The sequence below is a fragment of the Strix aluco genome, chromosome 6, assembly GCF_031877795.1.
Source record: "Strix aluco isolate bStrAlu1 chromosome 6, bStrAlu1.hap1, whole genome shotgun sequence".
NCBI lineage: Eukaryota > Metazoa > Chordata > Aves > Strigiformes > Strigidae > Strix > Strix aluco.
Genome location: NC_133936.1, coordinates 41,997,910 through 42,019,418, shown reverse-complemented (window position 1 = coordinate 42,019,418; position 21,509 = coordinate 41,997,910). Strand labels below are relative to the sequence as shown.

The following is a 21,509-nucleotide window of genomic DNA, read 5'->3' as shown; positions in this document are numbered from 1 at the left end:
TATTCTAGAATTTGTAGCACAATTTTAAGTAGGTAACATTAGATCTTCCGCTGCAATTTTACTGTTTTTACAGTGCACAGGACAGGTTACCCTTTGTACTGCTCAGTGTAAGGTTTCATTTCCAGCGGCTTTGTGGATTAGTCTTCACATTTCTAGAGACATAATTTGTGCTTTTTAAAACTTATTTTTTTTATTGTCCGCTTTTCTAGTACTTAGCTAGTGTTCAGGTTGGGTGTTTGAGTGGGTGAGTTTAGACTGTCTTGGCTTTTTTTTCCTTGTGCCTTCCTAGAGTGATAATTTGGCCAGACTGCATTATGTATGTTAATGTGATGCTACAAACACACCTGTATTCAGATTGAAGGGAAGAGGTAAATATTTTCCTTGACTAATTACCTCTCCCATGTGAGAGTGGAAGCTTTTGCTGAGAAGGTAGTTTTCATTCATGTGTGGTTTTAATTCAGTTTTGGTCTTAATTTAGGTCTTTACCGCATATGATGAAGACAAATCCATGTGCATTTGTTAAAATCTGACCTTCGGTTTGCTCTCTGCATTCACTAATGTGTTTTAAAATATTTTAATATATGGCTTTCCAGGCTCCAGATCAATAAACCAATGGGTCTGAAATGACAGAGTGCTACGATATTCCTCTGTAATTTAAACATGATTAGCTGATGAAGGTTATGATCAATATGCCAGGGGAAGATAAATTAATTGATATCATCCTTTCAGGATGATAAGAGGCCTATCGGAGGTGGGATGTAACTAATGAAGCTGCTTCTTCATATATATGAGCCATTTTTTACACAATGTATTCCCACTAAATCATGGTTCTGCCATCATTCATTTACATGAAAAACATAAGCCACAGACCAGTTTGTTATTAAAATTGCATTTGAGAAGAAATTGTACGCTTACACTGCTAAACAATATCTCTGTCTGTGTTATAACATACTGAGGAAGAATAATCTTGGAATTTACATAAATATCTTTTTATATTTTCTGAACAAGACAGGTTGAATGCTGTTAGCTTAATTACAACAAGTTTCTGTGTGACTTTTTAAGTAGATGCCAATAATTGTTGCCATTCTGCCTCACTGACTGATTTCGGTGGAGACGGTGCAAGTGACTCCAGACTCCTTTGCACAAGTTTCATGAAATGCTTCACTTCATGAAGATTACTGTGTGCAAGGAAGCTAAATTTAGTTAGTACCGTTTTTGTTTAGCCACTACACTAGTCTCTGTTTGTGAAGACTGAAATTTTGATTACTTTTTAATTTGTGACCCAAAATGTAGGCAACAAATGTAAAGGATTTTATTTGTAAGTCATTTATGACCTAAAAAGAGTTCTTTCCAAAGGCTTTAGCTGAATAGCAGAATGAGCTGAATTTCCAGTGTATCACAGAACTAATTTCTGAAATAGTTTGTCTTTTTTGAATAGAGAAATTAGAGATATGGAAGTCGCTGCATTTCAGATCAGCTCTGTTTCCATCTTTTATTATGAGTCTGCTAAACTGTATGTAGAGGTGTTAATGACTCTGGTCCCTGTATCTCTTTAATAAATGCTGCTTTTCTTTACGTGTTGAAGAAAATTTCTTAATACATTGCAAAATAAATTTGTAATTTTCCCAGATGTGCTACTGCTGCTAAGTAACAAATGCTAAAACTAGAAATTATGATATAGCTACTGTCCATAATGAATTTGAATGGGATGGGATGTATGGCACCACTAATGCAGGTATTCTGTGTCAGGGACCCTTTATCAGTTTTATTATTCCGATTATCGTTTGTTTCAAATGCTTTAAACTTCTGGTTTCCCAAACTGATTGTCCTGGTGCAGTGGCCAGTAATTAAGAAAAGTCCACCTTACTCCTCAGCCACAGAGAGTATACACCTTCTTGTAAATTAATCCTGCTTGGACTGGGAGTAATAGCTTTCCTAACGAACCCTCATTCTGTGAGGTGGGACACCTTCCAGGATCCGACTAGTAAACAGCACTGATGCATTCGAACTAGATTGCTAGCAAGTGTTGCTCATACTTATCTTCTGTCTGCAAGGAGAACATCTCAAAGAAGAACGAAAAATGTGTGCTAACATCAGCTTTGTGGTATTATAAGCATACAGTGGACTTGTTATGGCGTTCCTGGTATTGCTTTTTGTGACTTGTACACCTGCCTTTTCCCCTTCTGCTTGGATGTTACTGGCTCTGTGGTGCTCACCTGGTGGAGTGAGAGTTCTGGGACCATTTCATCCATGTGGAGAACAGAGCTGGAGTCTCACATGGAGCATATTGTGGAAAACCAGCATCTGTTACCTTATTTGGATGTATTACAATCAATTTTTGGAACAAGCTTTGGTAATGGAAAACCTGTTTTGTGCATGGTACATTCTGCGTATTTTTGATATAGCGTGTTTTCCAAATGTGTACTATAGCTTACTTGCCCATATGTTTTGTTTTTCTTCAGTTGCTCAGAAGATTGTTGCAACACGGAAGAAACAGCAACTCTCAATTGGACCCTGCAAATCTCTACCAAACTCTCCAAGCCACTCATCCGTGTGTTCTGCCCAGGTTTCTGCCGTACATATCAGCCAGGTACAGACTGCAATGAATGCTTGCTTGAAAAAGGAACTGATAGGTCGCTTTTCATTTAATGCCAGTGCTCTTTTTGCTGCTTGATAGGTAGTTGGCATTTTTTTTGAAAGGTATCAGTGATCTGTAGTTTGAAGCAATTTTTTTTTTTTAATTGGCTTGACTTTGTTTCAAGAAACTGCTGCAGTGAAATAGTTTGGCTTTAAAGCCATCTTTGATCATAGTGATTTATGCCCAGCAGCCTGCTGTTCTGAGTAGACCAGTTGTTATAATAGCAGGATTTGCTGTACTGTGTTTTAAAATTACCTCACTATGTTTTTGGTTATTTTTCTCATTCAGTTGTGTGCTGAGTGATAATAGCTGGTGTAGCTCAGTGGTTAGCATGCTAGAATTTTACATCTGTGAGCACTGTGCGCAGCTGTAATTGCCCATCTCTGTTATGCTCAATTAAAATGATTCCCCTTTAATGACATAGTGTTATATGTTGCTATTGACTTGTAGATACTACATGTAAAAACAAAACAAAATGCTCCCTTAATGTGTGGCAGGAAAGTCTGCTGGTCTTGATGGTATCTTTGGAAACACACAGTTAATACCCGAATTTTCTAACTTGCAGAGTTTTTACTGACATATGTTAATACACTCTCCTGTATTTCCCTTGTGATACCCTTCCTCAGTATCTTTGTTTTCTAGTGTCAAGTGATAATCTCTGTGTACATTCACAGTTAGGATGTATATAAGTTCTATCATTGAGATCCAAGACCTTTGCAGCCAGGCAGATTGTGTTCCCACTGTGCTCTCTCTCTCGCAGCAGATGGATGTTACGGGGCCATCATTTTGACCCTTTTACAGTCAGTGGCCAGAGCTGTGGCCTGGTTTCCTGATTGCCACTATAGCAAGTCTGAAATGTCTGATATCCACCACCTCTCCTGGCCTGTTTTTCAGTCCAAGCTCAGTAATATGCCAATGTCTTCTAACCCACCCATGTGAGGTTTTGTTTTATCTATGGACCTTTCTCCCACACAGAGGGTGTCTGCTTTTTGGCAAAAAGCAGTATAGCAAAGAAGTGTGGCACCTTCGGGGAAAAGGTTTTGTTGTTGGTTTTGTTTGGTTTTGTTTTGGTTTTTTCCTTCAATTTGATGTGTTACTGTCTTCTGAAAGCACTCTGTTTAAATTTATACCCCAGGATGAAGGCTCTGGTGGTTCTGTGGTCGTAGCGACTGGTTCCCTTCTGTGCCCTAGTGGGAACTTCCACCGTTGGGTTAACTCTAAAGATGCAGATGCCAGTTTGGTCTTACAGGTCTTTTCTGTGAGATGTTCTGCCTTGAGCCGAGTCCAGATACTGACCTCGGACTGTGACTCTCACTTTTGCTTGTTACACCAAAAGAAAATGCTGAAGTTCAGACTTCCCTTTGTAAAGTGGGTGCTAAGGTGCATGGCTCTTCTGAAGAACCCTGGCACCTTCTGGTGAAGTACAAGTTCCTCATATGGAAGATGTTCTCTCCTCTCTTGTTGTGTGTGACATTGACCAAGTTTCCTCAGCCACTCTCTGTCTGACCAGTTCATTGCCACAAGTGCTTGGAACTTTCAAAGTGCTTTTCTTCCAAACAGTTTACTCCTGGCAGTTGTGTATATTCATACTTCTAGACCGAGAGGAACTGTGGTGCCTGTAGAGGCTATCTGAGACCTGTCCTAGTCCGTGGTGGAAGAGGAAACGTGCTGTCACTGAAATGTGGAAAACAAATGGCATCAATTCCAGTACTGACCTTACTCTTGGATCCAAGAACAACCTAGTTTACTCAGTCTGCTAATGAATATATAGTTTTTTCAAGACTTTCCAAGGATAGATAATGCTTTGTACAATCCAGTCTTACACAGCTGCATCTCTGTGTTCTGCATTGTCTTGAAGCAGTTGCGGTCATCATGCTTGTTAATGAAGCTTGTTTGATGAAGAACATCAAATATCTAGGTTCTCACCAGTTTCCTCTCCAAGTCTAGTTTGGAAGCCAACAGCCAATACCAAATTCTAGACAAGTACTTCACCTGTGCAGCAAACTTCTTGCCAGTGATAAGGACTGTTTGGGGAAATCAAGACAAGGTAGCTTTTGTGATAAGGAACCCTACAATCTATGTTTCGGTAAAAACAAAATAATGTTTTTTACTGCCTTTACCAGCTGGCATAATCTAATGGGGCAATTGCAACACCAGTCAAAGGTGTCTGTCTTCTGAGACTGATGTTGTGCCTAAAAGTATAGGCCATAAATCTCTTTCATGTTGTATCGTCTTTGTGCTACACTTAAAGGCAGTAGGACCTTGTTTAAGGAAAGGAAGCTGAATCCTTATCCTAGACTTAAAAGAACTTTGCAACTGCAACTCCAAGTTTAAGATGATCTGGGGGAAGATTTACCGTCTCTGATCTTGGCTGGTGTCTTGCCCTTTAGAACATCTGTTTTGACGTAATGATGTTTCACTGAATATTTCCTCCATGAATCAAAAATGTTACCATTACAGTGTCCTGCCACTTGCATTCTCCACAGGAGTGAAGGTCTTCAGAAGTAGTGGGGACACAGATCACTTCAGATAAAGGGAGATATTGTTCTTTTTCTGGTCGGATCACTCTGGTGATCTAACTCCTGCAAACTCTCTAGATGACTGTGCAGTCAAGAGCTTAGGCTTTAGAGAAAGCACAAAAGAAAAAGGTGTCACCCTACCCATTCTATCCTTAGCACACCTTGGGGGAAATTCTAAGGCTTAATACCAATAAGGGCTTCTCCACCCAGTAGTTTCAGTTTTCAAATGGTGAAAGACTTGTGTGTTTGGATGCATCTCTATGCTCGTGTCCAGTAGTCCCAGGTGGTGAACACCTAGGTAACGTCCCCTTCCAGAAAATGCTCTCCGGTATGTTTGCACTCATGCACTTATGTATTTCCAGAGACCTGTTTCGCAGAATGAGATGCTTCCTGTTCCAGTTACAAAATCCACTTGTGTTTGCAGTCGGTGCTGCTAATGTTTTCCTTCTCTGACTTTTTTTTTATAATGCATGTTTGTCAGTCAAGGTGAGGGTTTTACTTGGTAACCTTTGACAGCCAGAGTCAATAACCCTTGGTGCAAGCACGTCACATGCATATGTTGGCTTTCAGGGCAGTTTAGAATGCATGCAAAGAATTTCAGTCTCTAATCCAAGGTTATCATTCATGATTCGTGATGGACAGAACTATTGTATACTCTGTCAACAAGAAGGATGGTGCAATATTGCTTATATTCTGCTAGGAAACAATCTGTGTGATGCATTGAGAAGTACTTCAGTCAGCAGCTCACCTTCTGTATTTTCTGAACACTTCAAGAGATAGACTGAGTTGTTTTGAGAGAAAGAAATGTTGTTTAGTGTATTGAAGGCCCGTTATCAGCCACAGGCCATCTTGAGATAGGTCTTTTTACTTTGGCCATCAACAAGAAATGCGCTGCGAGAGAGTACAGACCAGTCACTTCTGTATCTGGTGTCCTCCCCATCTCTATCCCACCTTTCATTCCCCCCACCCCTTGCCAGTCTTTCTAGGCATGATATGCTTGTAGACCATGCTAAATCCTGTCTCAAAACAGCATGAGTTCCTCTTACATCAGGAAACCACAGAGGCATTCTTTTTTCCTAAACTCATTGATGTACTGAAGGAGTTGCTTGTCCTTTGCACCTGACATATCAGGAAGGCATTTTTAAGATACTAACTTACAGGAATAGTGCCAATATCCAACAGTTCCAAAGGGCTCTCTTCTCTGCCCAGACCCAGAAAGTGGAGATCTTGTTCCAAAAGCCATGAGGCTGCTCAGATGGGCACCACCTTTGGTCCTCAGTGCATTCCACCTGAGTTCAAGATGCATCAGAAATCTGTGTGAAGTAGCCCTGTACTAGACAACCTGTTGAGTAGTTACTTGGAGCTGTGCCTGGTTTTAAGTTTACGCTCCTGTAAAAACATCTGAAAATCCTGTGGCGTGACACCTGCAGTTGGTGTTTGTGTGAAGGACTTCGGGCCCCTCTTCAGAGAAATCGATGATACGGAGATTCCAGCTAGGAGTCCCCAGTGGTGTGCACTTACTGCTGGACTACAATTTTGCGGGGAAAAAAGAAAAGTTTACCAGTGACTATACTTCCTTGAAATCTGTAGTCTACATGTATTTTCACACTTGCTGTCTTTCCTGGAATTCTGCTGTGAGAGGGGATTGCAATGGCACCATGTTTCCATGTCTGCTTGTACTACATGTATTCTGCCCGAAAGAGACCTTAGACATTACACCTTCCATACTCCCCCCAAGTGTAAAAATATTATCTGAGTAGTGAGTACTACCATGTAAAGTCACCTGCAAAATGGCATGTGGACTGCAGTGCAAAGAGATGTGTTTACTAGTCAGCAGTGTCACTCTTGAGGAGATCTGCATTATACACAAGAAGGATGTGGAGCTTAACATACATTTTACTAAACTGCAGCTCAGGTATGGCTGACACACAAGCTTGCTCCCTACTACCTGCTGCAAATCTGTAAAGATGCATTATTTATGCTTGCACTATGCCTCCATAAAGTTTTTACTACAACATGATTGTCTAAATATGTAAATTAAACTATTAAAAGCAAAGTGCAGTCAGCTTAATCATCCATTATTTTACTGTATATGAGACCTGATTATGGATAAGCACTAAATAGTAGGGTACAATTATCTTATTTATAGCGGGGGTCATTGGGAATGAAATATTCTGTTATAGTATTTTGGGCACTCGAATAAAGAAGACACTGCACTGCTTAACGAGCTTTTCCTTCTGCTTTTTCATGTAATTGCAAAACAAAAACTAAAAGAGAAGGGAAAACAATATTTAATACCATTGCAACATACATCATAATCCTTTTGTATTTACACTACTTCTAAAGAATCTCATTTATTTAAAATAAGCATTTTATGTATGTGTGTATGTGTATATATTTCCCTTCATTCATGTACATAGTTTCACACACACTGCACGCATATATGGAAGTGAATTCTCTAGGATTTGGATGTTAAAACTTAGTGCATCTGTTGTTGTACTTTTTCCTCCTTTCTTTATCTTCACAGGACCACAGTGACGTTCATGTGTTAGTTTTTGTTAGGCCTGTTGTTGCCTTTTCCTTTCTAAGGTCTCTTAAACTTCAGACTCTCTTAGATTTTCCAGTTCATAATGCAGTTTCTGCCACTGTATTATTCATAGAATCATAAATGGTTTGGGTTGGAAGGGATCTAAAAGATCATCTAGTCCCCACCCCCCTGCCATGGGCAGGGACACCTTCCACTAGCCCAGGTTGCTCAAAGCCCCGTCCAACCTGGCCTTGAACACTGCCAGGGAGGGGGCAGCCACAGCTTCTCTGGGCAACCTGTGTCAGGGCCTCACCCCCCTCACAGGGAAGAATTTCTTCCCTACATCTAATCTCAATCTCCCCTCTTCCAGTTTAGAACTGTTACCCCTTGTCCTATCCCTACACCCCCTGATCAAGAGTCCCTCCCCATCTTTCCTGTAGCCCTTTTCAGTACTGGAAGGCCTCTATAAGGTCTCCTCGGAGCCTTCTCTTTTCCAGGCTGAACACCCCCAACTCTCAGCCTGTCCTCAGAGAGTTCTACCCCTCTGTTCATCTTTCTGGGCTTCTCTGGACCCCCTCAAGCAGGTCCCGTGTCCTTCTGATGTTGGTTCCCTCAGAGCTGGACACAGCACTGCAGGGGGGGGTCTCATGAGAGCAGAGCATCCCCTCCCTCGCCCTGCTGGCCACACTTCTCTTGATGCAGCCCAGGACACGGTTGGCTTTCTGGGCTGTGAGCACACATTGCTGGCTCACAGTCAGTTTTCCATCCACTAATACCCCCAAGTCCTTCTCCTTGGGGCTGCTCTCAATCCGCTCATCACCCAGCCTGTATCTGTGCTTGGGATTGCCCTGACCCATGTGCAGGACCTTGCACTTGGCCTTGTTGAACTCCATGAGGTTCACATGGTCCCACCTCTCCAGCCTGTCCAGGTCCCTCTGGATGGCACATCCCTTCCCTCCAGCGTGTTGGCTGCACCACACAGCTCGGTGTTGTTGGAGAACTTGCTGAGGGTGCCTCGATCCCACTGTCCATGTCACCAACAAAGATGTTAAACAGCGCCAGTCCCAACACCGACCCCTGAGGAATGGCACTCATCGCCACTCTCTGCTTGGACATTGAGCTGTTGACCACAACTCTTTGAGTGTGACCATCCAGCCAATTCCTTATCCACCGAGTGGTCCATCCATCAAATCCATGTCTCTCCAATTTAAAGAGATGGATATCATGCAAGACAGTGCCTAATGCCTATTGTCACGTTTGGTTAATTACATGTTATTAGCGATTTCATTGAAATGACTTCTTTTGAATGTGCCAGCTTAGTTTGTCTTCAGAAGTTGTCTTCAGATTCTCTTGGTACTCTTTGGTCTGTCTGTTAGGACAGATCTGCTCTTTCCTCTACCGTTACAATGAGAAAAGGCAAAAGTCTCTGAGATGGACAAGTTCTAATATGTCGTGAAGGATGAGGTTAAACTGCTAAATAAGGGAAAATAATACAATTATTACAAGACAATTTGTTCTTACTGTGGAGGGCTAGACTTACTGAAATCTCTGGAGTCGTTTATCTGGACCTAGGTTTGAAATGTGCTGTCAAATTTGTATTCCGCAGCAGCGTGCTCAAAGCTTTCTGGCTTTTGCTGAGGCAACAACTAAACAGTTTCCTCCTTGATCTGCCTTTGGATGTGTGGCTGTATATCACCAAAATCCCTTGAATAAATTGGAGTCCCACCTATAGTGTTTTCAGATGAAAGACTGAGATAATGTGACTTTCAAGAGAAAAATTGTACACAAGTGGGTAGAGAAAAATGTGTCCTGACTAAAGAATTTTCCATGAGGCTTCTGTGTTTCTACAGAAATATGCTTTTCCCTGCTTTCCCCAAGAACAGAAGGTGCAGGCACCGAATGCATTCTGTCATAGGGTATGTAATCCGTGCTTTTGATCAAGGCTTGCTTTATTTCAACAGTTTCCAGGCTCCCTGAAGCTCTGGGGATATCTTTCCTGTTTCAGAAGTAGGACCTGCTGCCTTCATTTTCTCCTCAAGCAGTGCTTAAGAGATGATTTTTCTAAGGGGCATCCTGGTATGTCTGAAGAGCAGAAAAAAACTTTGACTCTGTTTGTATCGGGTTACTTATCAAGAAAAAAAAATTTCAGCTTTATTCTTCCTATGGTTTTGTTTGGTGGTTTGGCCAGACATTTGTACTGTGTAAGCCTTGTGAGCCATTTGGCAATACAAGATAATTTATATAAGGTGAATATTTTGCCTTCTTTGTATAATGGCCCAACAGGAACGTGCTTTTTGCAATTACGAGGTTAAGTCAAACCTTTTCTTAATGCAGATCACTGCTGAGCTCCTGTTACACTGGGTAAATTACTCACCAGTTTGTTTACTAAGGAAACCTGAAATACATAAAAGCTTTGAAAGTATGTGATTTGACTTGGTTCGGTCCTTTTTCTGCACAAAACTGTGGACATTGTGTACAAAGTTTTGGGGGTTTTTGTGAAGTACCAGCAGGAATCTCATTACAGGCTTTAACACTTTCATTGGCAGTGTCTACCTTTGAGGTAACTGCACTGAATGGACCTGTTTGGTCAAGTCATGTCAGGTTGATAGCTTCATCTGAGTTGTTCTTGTCTGGTAACAGTGTAGTGACAATATTCTGCTAAATTTGTGCTTTCTGCCATGACCTTGAGTTTTTCACAGCATCTGTCTGTGTGGCAACAAAGCTAGAAGCCTGTATAGATACTAAAGCTATACTTTTCTGTAAATGGAGCACTGGCCATTTATACAAGGTGCGTTCTAGAAATAACATATCCCTGAAGTGAAAGACTTGCAGGGTTTTCTCTAATGGTGTGCTGGAGTTCATTGACCACCATCAGGCTGTGTATCTTCCTAGCAGGAAGGAAAGACAAGGTTGTACTGTTTCAGAGTGGGCACGCTGCCTTAATGAGGACAGGAGAATCTGTCACCCGAGGAAGCCAAACAGGGATGTAGCTGTGTAAATGGTTCTACTGGGACTCACAGTTTCCTTACCCAGTTGGTTGACCTCTGTCCCTACTGCCATGACTCTGGTTAGAGCAGTGACTCAGAAATGGCCCTTTATGCTGACATCTCAGGTACGTCCAAGACTTGAGAGCAGCTTAGTGGAAAAACTTGGTTGTGTAAATAATGTTAAGCTGTGTAACGTCCCAACAGGTATTAGTGCTTATTTGATTGGTTTTGACTGCCACAAATTTGATCAGTTTGTCTACAGTCAGCAAGTGGCTTTATATATGACACGTGTTGGGTTATGTGTGCGGTAAGGAAGGTTGTTCTTTAGTTTCACTGACTTGATTTTTGTGACTTGGGACAAACATTAAGTTCTGTGAATTATAGTTATTGCCATGTGTCCTAAAATCTGTACTTCACTCCAGTGAACTTGTTATTAAATGCTTCCATACCGATGGCAGGAAACTGCTCTTTACAATCTTAATATGACAGAGTCTCTAGACTTATATTTGGTGCAGGCGGACAACCTGACGGAGACCACTCGCCACATTTTGTTTCCTTCAACAGCACATAAGGTCCAGGTGTTACCAAGTGCTTGTCTGGTTGCATTATTCATTGCCCCTGTCTGTGCAGGCTATAACTTGGAAGTCATGTCTGAGCCTGCTCTTGTCAAACCCACTCTCTCTGTTGAGGTGTTTCAGAGCAGCCGTATAGTTTTATATGTTTGTCAATTGTTGGCACCCTCAGTGGGAGCTGGAGCTTGTTTGGTATTGGTAGCCATGCTCTGAGTCTGTGGAAACCTCAGAGTTTTCCACTTTTAAGTCTTCTATGGAAATAGCTTATTTTTTTCAGCCACTAGATTTGACACGGTTTATTTTGAAACCACCTCAGAATTTTATTTACAAAGTTGGAAATCCAGTGGGGTTAGTATATGTGAAGAGGAACATTGCCTGCATGACTTTCTATAGAAGCTGTCTTTATAGGAGCATTTGTCTTTGGGGACTAGAATGCCCAACATGCATGTGTTTTACTTTAGGAGTTGCTCACTCCTGGAAAATAAATAACTTAAAAATCTAGGAGTCAGTGCCTCACTGCAAAAAGTATAAAATTATGCTATAAGATGACAAAAGATCAAAAAGGTAAAATTTTAGGGAATCCTTTATGTGCTCTGTCTGGGAAGTAGGGTCTTAGGGTAGAAATCTGTTAATTCTAGTTTAAAAAGAAAAAAGATGGCAGTGCATAGTTATCAAGTTGATCAGTATTATGAAACAGAACATAGCTGCATCCTTTTATTTTCAGGAGCTTGTGGTTCAAATCCTGTCATCAGTGTACATCATCTGAATCTTCTTGCCTTTTTCCTCTCCTTTCTGTAGAAGAGGCTTCTTCTAGGTGTTCTGAGGCATAACCCTGTTGTGATCTTTCTTCACCATCTTCATCACTTATTGTCATCTCTTTTTCTCTTCAGGTGAGCCTTGCATCTGCATAGTTTTAATCTTAAAAGTGTTCAGTGCCTTTTCCCATTAATGGTTGCTTCCTTAGATTTCCTTCTCCCTCATTTTCCCCACCCCGGTTTGGTTCAGGTGGTCCTCACCACTCTAGTCTGAAAGCCATTCCTTGACACCAGCCTCTGTGGTCTCCTTTCCTAATGCTATTTTACAGTTGTTGAGTTTCCAGATGTTCACCGTCTATATCTTATTTGTCAGCCACGTTTTAAGGCTTCCATACCACCCTCCTCATCGCTGGCATGCCCAGTGGTCTGAGTACTCCTTTCAAAGTCTTTGGCTCTTTGAACTTCGGCAGACTTTGGGCAATCACTTTGGCTGTCCTAGGTACGTGTTTTTTCATGACTGTTTTTCATTTGAGAGTCTTTCCTGTGTTTCTTCGGAGAGGTAATTTCCGACTTCCACAGGCTCAGTGTGTCTTCATGCAGGCCATTTACTCTTCTCTCTGGTGTGTTACTTGGTGTCTCAGCAAGATGCCATAGAGAAAGGGAAAGCAAATGCAGGGTGAATTAAGGTCACTTCTTCCCAGGTTGTCCGGCACATCTCCCCAGTGTTACTGCTCTCTGTTAGGACACTAAAAATTATCATTTTGGCTCTCGTTCTTCCATCTCCTTTGTTTTATACACTTGGGTCTTCTCCAAATTCTGCTTGCTACTTCCTGTGGGCACTTGAAAATGTTGTAGAAGAACTTTCTCCAGATCCTCTGTTGCTTTCAGTACCCTTACCTCTGGCTTCCTGACAGCTACGCTTTGCCAATTCAGCCAGAACGAAGGAAAGAGGAAATTTAATGGCATATATATATATGCATATATATCTATAAAGAGGGGAAGAGAACTTTCTCCATCAAAAAGCTCATTTGCTGTATTGTCAATCCTATTTTGTCACACAGAAATGAGCTGAGGATCATGTTGTTGTTTACAGAGAAACAGTGACTTTCAGAAGTGGTGGTCCTGGATTTCTGCCTGCATTGGTGGGCACTTCAGCCCAAACGTGAGCGGCTTGTCTCCTACTTCTTCCTTTTTGTCCTTTGTTTCTTGAAATTTAAAAAAAAAAAAATCTTGGAAAAGCTGGAAGAATCACAAGAGGACTTGAAATCATTAAAAGAAACTTCAACTGGATGATATAAAGGATTGTCTCCTGCTTGGTTCTCCTTCAGAGGTTTCCTCTTGACTGCTTGCAGCCTGAGATCCTGGTCCCTACGCTGACCTCCAAGGAGCATGGGAGAAGTCCCGTCATGCTGCTGGTGCCTCCCCAGAGGAGTGCCTCCCCTCTGCAGCAGCTTTGTGCATGTCTAAGACCAGTCACTTAGTGTAGGAGTGATGCCGAAGAGTAGACCTTGGAGTGCCTGCTTTTCCTTTTCAGCAACTGTACCTGGTGAATTCCTACCTACAGCAATTAAGATGAGACCAAGTAACGGGTTAAGTGTCGTGGGAGAAACCTTCTCTTCAGGCATCCTGGAAATACCCTCTTACCTTCTTTCCTCACTTCTTTTAGGCAACTTGGCTGCCTTAAAGATGTTCCTTCACCCTTTTGTGTGCATCACAGACCTTTATTTTTCCCCCTCATAAGTTCCATGTGACTTGTTGTCCAGACCCTTCACCCACTGCTGCTCTCTGCTGAGCTTTTTGTCGACAGTGTGCAGAATTTTCCACCTCTGCCCTGCCCCAGTCCCTCATCAGCATATACAGTATATCCTCAGAGGTTATACTTCTGTATGACAGGAGAAAAATCTGTCCTTTTGTCTTTCCAGACTGCTTCCACATCCTTTTTATAATGGTGTTGTTTTAGTACTCATTTATGTTATGGCTAATAATTTAAAGAAAAAAAATCAAGACTTTGTTCTTAATCACCTTTTGGTCCTTTCCATTCTGTCAGGTTTCCTCACCTTCCTGCTATTAGTAACTTGTTGTCCCAATTCATTAATTGTTTTATTAGGCAAACTCCTCTATTTCTTTCAAGACTGATGTAACTTTATGTTTTTGGCTACTTTAAAGAAAGACAATCCAATTTATTCAAAGTTTTGTGTCTCTGTACCAATGGTTTCACTCAGAAATGTGTTGGGAATTATCTATCACTGTAGTAGCCATTTTACAGTGTTGAATTATTTTCATTTTCTTGGTTACCTCTAGGTGAACTCCTGTCTCCAGACTAGGATTAAGTCCAGCTATGCAGTTCTGTAGCTCTAGGTGTTTTTTCTTAGGTTTGAGGCAGAATTTGGTTTAGCGATTTTGAAGTAGACAAACAAAATTTACACTTTCCCCAGTGTAAATCAAATGCAAGTGTTTATATCCAGTGAAGGTTATATTGTGTAGAATGAAAATGTGCCTGCCATATTAAAAGAACTTTCTAAATATTCAAAAAACAATGGCAGGTAAAATATTTAAGGACTTGGAATAGAAATGTGTGGAAAAGTGGCAGTAGGGCAGTCCCGCTGTGTTCCTGAGCCTAGGCTGCTGTTCTTGTGTATCAGGACTAAGTAAGATACAGCTGTGGATTGTAATTTCTTGAAAGCAGTGTATCACTGTTTAAAACTAACTTTAATCCTTGCAGACCAGTAATGGAGGAGGGAGTTTAAGTGATTATTCCTCCTCTGTCCCATCAACTCCAAGCACCAGCCAGAAGGAGCTACGGATTGATGTTCCTCCCACTGCCAACACACCAACTCCTGTCCGTAAACAGTCCAAGCGCCGATCCAACCTCTTCACGGTGAGTGAGCCAAGGAAGAGACTATTGCTGTATTTTACATAGTGCTCTGTGGTGACGGCCTGAACTTCAACCCTGTTGAGTTGAGCTGGTCTAATCCAGACAGGAGAGTTGAGATGGATCCGCAGGCTTGAAAACAAAAACATTTTAGGATTGCCATGGGGCGGTTGTGTTTGAGGACTTAAACAGAAACTAAATACGGTGAAGTTATCCTATTGGGAATTACAGTGAAGCAAGGGAATTCTGGAGCCTTTGTCCAACTTTAATTCTCAGACCTGAGCTTTAACCTTTCATTCTAGATTCCCTAGTTTGGCTGTAATCAAAGAGAAAGCTGGGCCTCTGCTCCCCAGTCGTGCCCTTACGCTGAATAACGCTGCTGACTCAGGGCTCCCTTGCAAGTTCTCCTGTGTTTGTAGAGAGGTCTCAGGGTTTGCCATGGAAATATCATGTGGTGCTACAAAATAACTACCCCATGCTACTTTTATAACTACGCAGTCTCAACTCACTTTACCAGGGTTGAGAGAGATGATGGAGATTAAAATGATATTTTTTCTTCCCAAACCATCTGGTTTTTGCTTCGTTGAGAGGCAAAAAAATAGAAATAAACTAAACTGAATAGAAAGCTTGACTGGTCCAATGTTATAGGTCTTTGTTATGCATAAGTAGTTTGGGAGATGATAATGAAGCCTTGAATGATGATTTCCTTAGCTTAGCAGTCTTGCTGAAAGCTTTGGGATTGTATTGTGTGCGTAATTGTGGTTTTGTAAGCAGCTTTTTGGCACTTAATATGCTTTATAGCAAACACAGAATCCCTGTGGGCTCGCATGTAGGTCCCTTGGTGAGTGTAGCTACACATTAGTTGCGTTTAGAAAGCCACGACTTCCCTGTCATTGTAAAGAGTTTATACTTTTTTATTCCAAAGGTGATATAATGTTCACTTCCCAAAAGTAGCTTGCTCCTTGATCGTATCCAGGGAACTGCATACAAAAATGGTAGAACCATTTCCTTGTACTCTAAACAAAATCTGACCTCTCGGCCTCTAGCAAGTAGAAAGTTTTGTCATCGATTTGGAGCGCTGAATGACAAGCACAAAGTCCCAGGGATTGTATTTCACGTGTCCATCCCGACAGTGATATTTTGATTTAAAATGAGGTCTTCAAACTCCTCCAAAGGTATGAAAATCATGCATTTGTGTTTAGGTGCAAATGTCTAGGGGCAAAACAATAAAACGTGCAAAAATGAGTGGCATGTGAAAAAATGTCCAGTTTTGATGCTGGTGTTTTTTAGCAGTCGTGTGGATTTCCTCCCGTGCACCCGGCAGTTACCAACCCCACTAGATGTCAGTGTCAGCCCAGGAACTGCCGGCAGAGTAACTCTGGAGATGGAGCCGAGATGCTACAGCATCCCTCAAAAGCATTCCTCGACCATTTCTGGTCTGAGGATGCATAAAATGCTGTGAGGGCTCTATAGATGTTGTTGACACTTGGGAAACTGGGCATGTTTTAAATTGGAGTAAGTGTAAATTTGAGAAAGTGAATAGAGAAAAAAATACCCATCTGCAGTGGCAGAAAAGGTTAAGTCAGCTGCATTTGCTATAAACAAATAGACTAAAGCTCTGGTTTGCAATAATTAATAGCATAGCGAGATCCAAATTTACTAATACAAGAGGATGTTGATAGTTGTTTTTAACGTCTAACAGCTGGGGGGAAATGGGGGGGGAAACAAGTCCTATGGAAAAAAAAAGAAGAACAATAATAACTTGACTTTTCAGAATTAGTTTTGTCTTTTAAGATCTGGGCATACTGAATGTTGTGTAACGAGCTGCCCTGTAGTCCATGTCCTGAAGTATTTCCCACTGGCCCTGCTATAACCCAGGTTTCATGCCATATCAACCAAGTTATAACCTGGAATTATTTAATTGAATAAATAGATGACCAGTATTTCTGTCTAGTTACAAACAGAGTGCATAATCAAAATATTTTACTGTTTAGCTCTGGATTTCTTGCTATGCTTTTTTCCTAGGCTGTTAACTTGCTTATGCCTTTATCACTTACAGAATCGAATATATTTGTTTAATTGCAAATTACCCCTTGTTATCTAGCATAGGTAATATGTTTAGTTTTCTACATGAAAATCTTTTAGTGTTCGAAGAAAATCGAGTTAAGTAGAAAACAGATGTGATTTTTCTTAATTTACAGCTTTTGAGTTGCAGTAGGGTTGAGAATTTTAAGCACGTTGATGTTTAAATGCATTAAGTGCAGTATCTGATCTTTTATACTTTGAATATTAATATTTGCTGTAAAGCTGTTTTTGCAATAGCTGACTTTCTACTTAGGTGATAAAATAGATCAAATATTAGCAGAAGGGTGTAAATGTCCTTTGTTTTGGGCAGTGTATTAACAGGGACAACTGAATAAAATCCCCACTGCACTATAGACTGAGATGCACATGAGGTGCGCTTCAGCAAAGAACTGATTGTAACTACGTGTCCAATCCCATCTGGGGTGAATGAACTTCTGGTACAGGAAGATGCATCTCCTTTCCCATATTCAGTATTGCCTATCTTACATCTTTGCAGAATTGCAAGCAAGACCTTTTAAAAGTTGAAATGAACTCTCTGTCTGAGTACGTACTATTAGAGATCAGTATTCTTACTTTTGAGACTCTCTGGACTGCTGATACTGGATTCTGGTTGTGCACAGATTCAGGTGCTGTATCCCTCAGGGACTAAATCTTATTTCACAGACCTAATGTGGGTAAGGTTTTACGTTGACCTAAGTTTGTATACGACTTCCAGTGCAAAGGGGAAATGAGTCCAATTATATTCATGCGGGTGTTGTAGGTTTTTTTGAATTTTTCTGGTTTGCTTGAATGAAGTTTTAAATAGAGCAACTTAACGTGTAGATGTGACATCAGAAAAAGTCCTAGCAAATGGTGATCCAGTATGGTTTAGAGCCTATTTTTTTACACTATAGGATGTAAGACACATTGTGTGTGTCATAGGTACAAAAGCATAAAAGATCAGAATATATCTCTCTTTCACTGCATGATTTGTCTTTATAAATAGTGGAGCCTGCTAAGCTTCTCCCCCTGAAAATTTTATGCATTCTGCAATTACAAGCAGCTAGAATAGAATTTGCCTAACAGAAATTCCTACGTTTCTGTACTTTTGGTATTTGAAAATATTTTGCACGTAGATATTTCCCTTCTGTGTGCAATGTATTATTTCCAGATGCAGTTACTTTTACGGAATGGAAAATGGGATGATTTAAAAATAAAAATGAGAAGTAGTGTGTAGATATTTAGCTTGCTTTTCAGAGGCAGGATCCTTTCTTTTAAGAAGTCAAATAAAAAAGAAACATTCAAGTTGACAACTTCCCTCCCAAGGATTTGGCTACCTTCACTGAGTTTCTTTAAAATGTCACTTATGGGCGCTTTGCACCATTGAAGCATTGTTTTGCCTTGTATTATTGGGAAGTGGCACTTTCAGATTCAGAAATCTGTCTTGAAGGACGAGGAACAATAGTTATCCTGAACATTGGATTTCATCCCTCCCACTTGTTTTGCTTTCTTTCATTTATTCTTTGTTTAATTCCCCGGCACGTCATTCCATTGCCCCGAACCATAGTAACTAGTGATAGGAGCCCGTTCCTGGCGGAGCAGGGAAATCAGCATGGGATCCCTGCTGGGTAAATGTGTTGCTTAGAATAGTGTTACTTGAAGTCCTCCTCCCTGGGTTTTCTCCCTCCTCTTCGAAGCCTTCTCTCGTGCCCGAAGGCAACTGCTTTGGGGATTTTTTTTCTTCCTTCCACTCCTTCCTATAATATGGAAAATGGGTATTAGCTCTCCGCGATCCTAATTGTTCTCCTAATTTCAGTGTCTTTCAAACATCTCTTTCTGCTGAAAATGAAAAGCGAGGTCTTGTGTCGCTCTGGTTTTCATTAATGTCCCATTGTGGTACTGGACATCGCAAATGTATTCGTTTCATATATCATCTCTGATTTGAAAAGCGCATGAAAATGTTTTCCCATTTTCGATATTGTGTGAGTAATGTTCCTATTGAAAAGTAATGGAGTGAAGTTGTCACTTGTCAGTTCAGTTATTAAGGAGGATGACTCTCAGGTCTTCTTTTTGTAATAAAATAAATCTGTCAAAATCATTATGCTCGTGTGTTCTTTCACAATAATGGACTGGAATCTGAATAACTTCTTAAAATTCCTGTGTAACTTTATAAAGTCATGAAGTGAGCACTGTGAGCTTACTCCTAGGGCAGTTCGAGCGTTACAGAAAGCCAAGATCAGGCAATTCAGGTTTTAAACATCGGTTAAATTTTCCTCCTGATGATTTTTCTTCATTGTGTTCAGATAACTTTTTTCAGCATCAATTGCTACCTTTTCTTGCAATTCCAACTTTCTAACCATCCAAAAGTAGGAGAAAAAAAAAAAAAGTTAAAGTCAACGTGATCAAAACCAGCATCATAAAATCGCATTTTTAAGTAGTTGATAATATTTCTAAAAAGCACACAGATGTAAGTTAAATATATGCATCTATATATCAGATTTTTTTAATGAGAAGCTGGAACCTTCGTTTCTCTTCGGAGCTACTATTGGAGACTTCAGAAATGTGTCCTCAGATCTGCTGGGTCCTTCAGGTGGTGAAACTGTAACTCTTTAAACCCAAACGCCATTTCAAACAAGTGGATGGTTGAAAATCAGAGGTGGTATTTTAGTATTCAGATTTTGGGACAGTTGTGTACTTCTGTAGATTCTAACCCACGCCCTTTCAGTCTGTATTCGTGTGTCAAAATACTTTTTTTAATTGCTTTGAAAAGGGGGGGGAAAAAAGCATCCTCTGTGTGAAGTGTTACATTTAATGGAGCACAAACTTTCTTTTTGCTCTGCAGTCTCGGAAAGGGAGTGACCCAGACAAAGAGAAGAAGGTCCTGGAGAGCAGAACAGATAGCATTGGAAGCGGTCGCGCAATCCCAATTAAACAGGTAATGCCGAAATACTTTTTTTTTTTTTTTTTTTTTCGTAGTTGGAGACACACCTCGGGTCTTAAGCACTCTGATGGCGGCCCGTGCGCCAAGACGTGTTTGATGTGCTCCGGTGATGAATGTGGAAGTCACTCACTTGACATCAATTAGGAGGGGTTCCTATGTGTATTAAAATAGGATCATTAGAATAAGAAGAGGGAAAATGTGACAACAGGCCTAATGAAGTGCAGTCTGCCGGCCTGCATATGGAGCGGGTTTCTAGGCTGTGCTGGCTTCAAAGCTGCCTTTGTAGAGGGGGCTTTGATTGGGCCGTGTGCTGCCAGTCGGCAGGGTAAATCAGATCGCTCTACAAGAGCCCCTTGTGATCGCAGAAATAGCCTGATGTGGCCCTAATTTGCTACTGCAGACGGACATCTGAACACAGTTTCAGGCTGGTTTGTAACAACGAGGCAATTAGTTGTGATAATCATAGCCGGTGTGTCAGCTGTGCGCTCTTGTTTGTAATTTGCTAATGAAGGAATTGTAACTTTGATTAGGTTCAGTTTCATTTAGACCTTATTATATAAGAGAACGTTTACAGCTGTAATGTGTGGCCTTAATTAAACTTCCTCATTACACAACAGGACTTGAATTCGAGGATTTGTTTTGGTCTGTTTTACTAGCCTAGATGCACTTTCATTAGCCCGGAAACTCAATGCTAAATTGTAGCTGTGAACAGTCCTTTGAAAGGCAAAAGCAATGCCGACATCTGATGCGAAGTATTTGGGTGAATGAGATCATTTACTTTCACAAATTAAATTACACTGAATTCACGTGGTTAAGGACACTACGCTCAGCGTTTGTACGGAATGCTTTACAGATAGTTTCTGTCGTAGTGTTTGCAAGTCTTTAGTTCCGTGTGAGTTACTTTGCTGGAGATAGTAAAAGTGTCGAGAGAAGAGAGCTTATTTTCTTCCCACATGGTTGTTTCCAGTTTTGTTTGGTGGCTTTTCTACCCTCTAGAGGGTCGCTTGCCTCTTCTAATCCTTCCTCAGTCCATGTTTCATCTTGCCAGGTAGCCCAGGGTCTCCTGTTTGGGGGTAGGTTTATGTCTGTTGGGGTGGTCTGGGGTTTTTTGTCTTTTTAGGGATGAGGGAGAAATGGTTTTGTATCCTTAACTGTCTGCAGTGGTTTTCTTTCTTAAAGGCAGTTAAAAAGACCTTTTGGGACCATCAGGCAGCAGAAGTGCTGTTGTGTCTGTGAATCTCTAGTAGACAAATTTTAATCAAACACACTGCAATTCAGAAGAGCAGTTTGAAACCAGATAGGCTCAGTATTTGGCTCTGCGTTCAGGGGAGGAGATTCCAGACATTTAAAACAAGCTACAATTTTTTTTTCTACAGCTTTTGTATGGTACGAGATGGGTTAGACCGGCTGGAATTCTTTTGGGTAATGCTAATTAAACAAAAATGTATGCAAATGCAGCTGAAAATGAAAAACTGAGGAATACACTTTTCAATATTTATTCAAGGCATACATATTGTTCTTTTCCAAAATGCTGTTGTATGAAATTAATTTGATTAAAAAATCAAAGATAAGCATTTTAAGTGTGATTGCCCTATACCATGTTGTAATGAAACGTCCCCTACAATCTCTTGAAT

At 40.8% G+C, this 21,509-nt stretch overlaps 1 protein-coding gene across 9 annotated transcripts in view; it reads left to right on the top strand.

The window, feature by feature from the left end:
* The window catches only part of AGAP1 (ArfGAP with GTPase domain, ankyrin repeat and PH domain 1), a 399,779-nt gene that overhangs the window by 189,690 nt on the left and 188,580 nt on the right, over positions 1-21,509 (top strand). For 8 of the 9 annotated variants that reach the window (XM_074829819.1, XM_074829816.1, XM_074829814.1 and 5 more), the window contains 3 exons: positions 2,463-2,590; positions 14,721-14,876; positions 19,777-19,869. In XM_074829819.1, coding sequence (XP_074685920.1) covers positions 2,463-2,590; positions 14,721-14,876; positions 19,777-19,869 — 377 coding nt within the window. The remainder of the gene's footprint in view (positions 1-2,462; positions 2,591-14,720; positions 14,877-19,776; positions 19,870-21,509) is intronic. The other variant, XM_074829817.1, reaches the window with a different exon arrangement.